The 1,412-nt window shown below is 69.5% G+C and overlaps 1 protein-coding gene across 1 annotated transcript in view; it reads left to right on the forward strand.

The window, feature by feature from the left end:
• Positions 1–1,185: 1,185 nt before the first annotated feature.
• The window catches only part of PNN (pinin, desmosome associated protein), a 10,458-nt gene continuing 10,231 nt past the window's right edge, over positions 1,186–1,412 (forward strand). The window contains exon 1 of the mRNA XM_010583675.1: positions 1,186–1,357. Coding sequence (XP_010581977.1) covers positions 1,245–1,357 — 113 coding nt within the window. The 5' untranslated portion in view covers positions 1,186–1,244. The remainder of the gene's footprint in view (positions 1,358–1,412) is intronic.

Here is a 1,412-nt window from a genome sequence, read left to right on the forward strand (position 1 = left end):
CGCCCCTTCCGGCTGGGCCGAGGGCGGCCGGGGCGGCCGGGCTCCGTCAGCCTCTGATGCTGCCGACCGAGGCGAAGCGGCCCAGCAGCGGCGGCCCGGCTGGCTCTCCCCGTCGGGGAACCGCTCGGCGTTCCCGCCCGCCGCCGCCGGGGGAGGGCCTCCCGCGGCTGGTCTGGCGCCGGCCCAAGCCTCTCCTGAGGCGGGAAAGGGCCTCTCACGTTAGCGCTTTCCGGAGCCCGCTGCGTCGGGCGGTGGCGCGAACCGGGGCCGCAGGAGGGAGTGCCGTGAAGGGGAGGGGAGCCGAACGCCTCTCTTCCCTGCGGAACTGCACCCCCCTTACTACTGCAATTGGGGGGGGGCGTGGGTTTTTAATTGCCTTCAGAACGTCACTCGTTTATTCGCCTTCCGTTTTCTGCCACTGCGAAGCGGCAACGGGCTCCGCGCCTGCGGGCTCGCCCCAGCCTCTCCACAGAAACGGCACCGGCTGCCCGGCAGGGAAGAGTGCGGTTAAACACCTCGGCACCCCAGGCGTCAGGAGTACCGTCCGGTAACGGAGTTTTACAGCCACTAAACGGAAAGCCAGCTGGCCAAGCCCAGGCTACGCTTCGGGTGACGGGCGCGGGCTCTGCAGCGCCGGGCCGCTCCTGAGGCCGCTGCCACCCTCCGGCACCGGCCTGCGCGCCAGCCCTCAGTAACGTCCCCGCCTATTGGCTCGCCTGGCACAGCGGCCTCTGAAGTGGAGCGGTGATTGGCCCCCACTCGAGCCGCCGGCATGCTGGCTTGTGGGCCCCATAGAGAGTGGGAAAGTAGGATGCGTCCTAGGAGGGTGGGGATAAACGTCCTCGAAATGGCTTTCTGATTGGGCCGCGGGAAACTGACGCATGAGTTCTCGTTAGCTCTAAGCGATGTCACTCCGGCGGTCCCTTTGGTGATTCGTAGAGCTGGCAGGCAGAGGCTTCCAGTAGTTGGTCGGTCGGGACGCCAGTCTGCCTCTGGGCCCTGTGATTGGTGGGCGCCTTCAGCGAGCCTTTCCCGCGGGGCGTGCCCTTTCCTCTCGTGCCCGATTATTGGCGGTCGGAGGGGAGCGCCGAGGGGCTATTGGCTGTGCTGTCCCGGCCCGCAGTTGCCGGAGGGGTGGGCCGCCAGGCGGGCCGCGCGGCGCGGGGGCGGGGTCTACCCCCCCTCCCAACCATTACCCAGCGGTGCCTTGCGCTGGGCCCCGGCTAGGCCGCGCTGCGGGCGGGATGGCGGTGGCGGTGCGCGCGCTGCAGGAGCAGCTGGAGAAAGCCAAGGAGAGCCTCAAGCACGTGGACGAGAATATCCGCAAGCTCACGGGACGGGACCCCAACGACGTGAGGTGAGGCGGGGGGGCCGCCAGCGGTAGCAACGGCCCGGCGGGGGGAAGGGGGGAG

Source organism: Haliaeetus leucocephalus, unplaced genomic scaffold (assembly GCF_000737465.1).
Source record: "Haliaeetus leucocephalus isolate CR32 unplaced genomic scaffold, Haliaeetus_leucocephalus-4.0 Scaffold932, whole genome shotgun sequence".
NCBI classification, from domain to species: Eukaryota; Metazoa; Chordata; class Aves; order Accipitriformes; family Accipitridae; genus Haliaeetus; species Haliaeetus leucocephalus.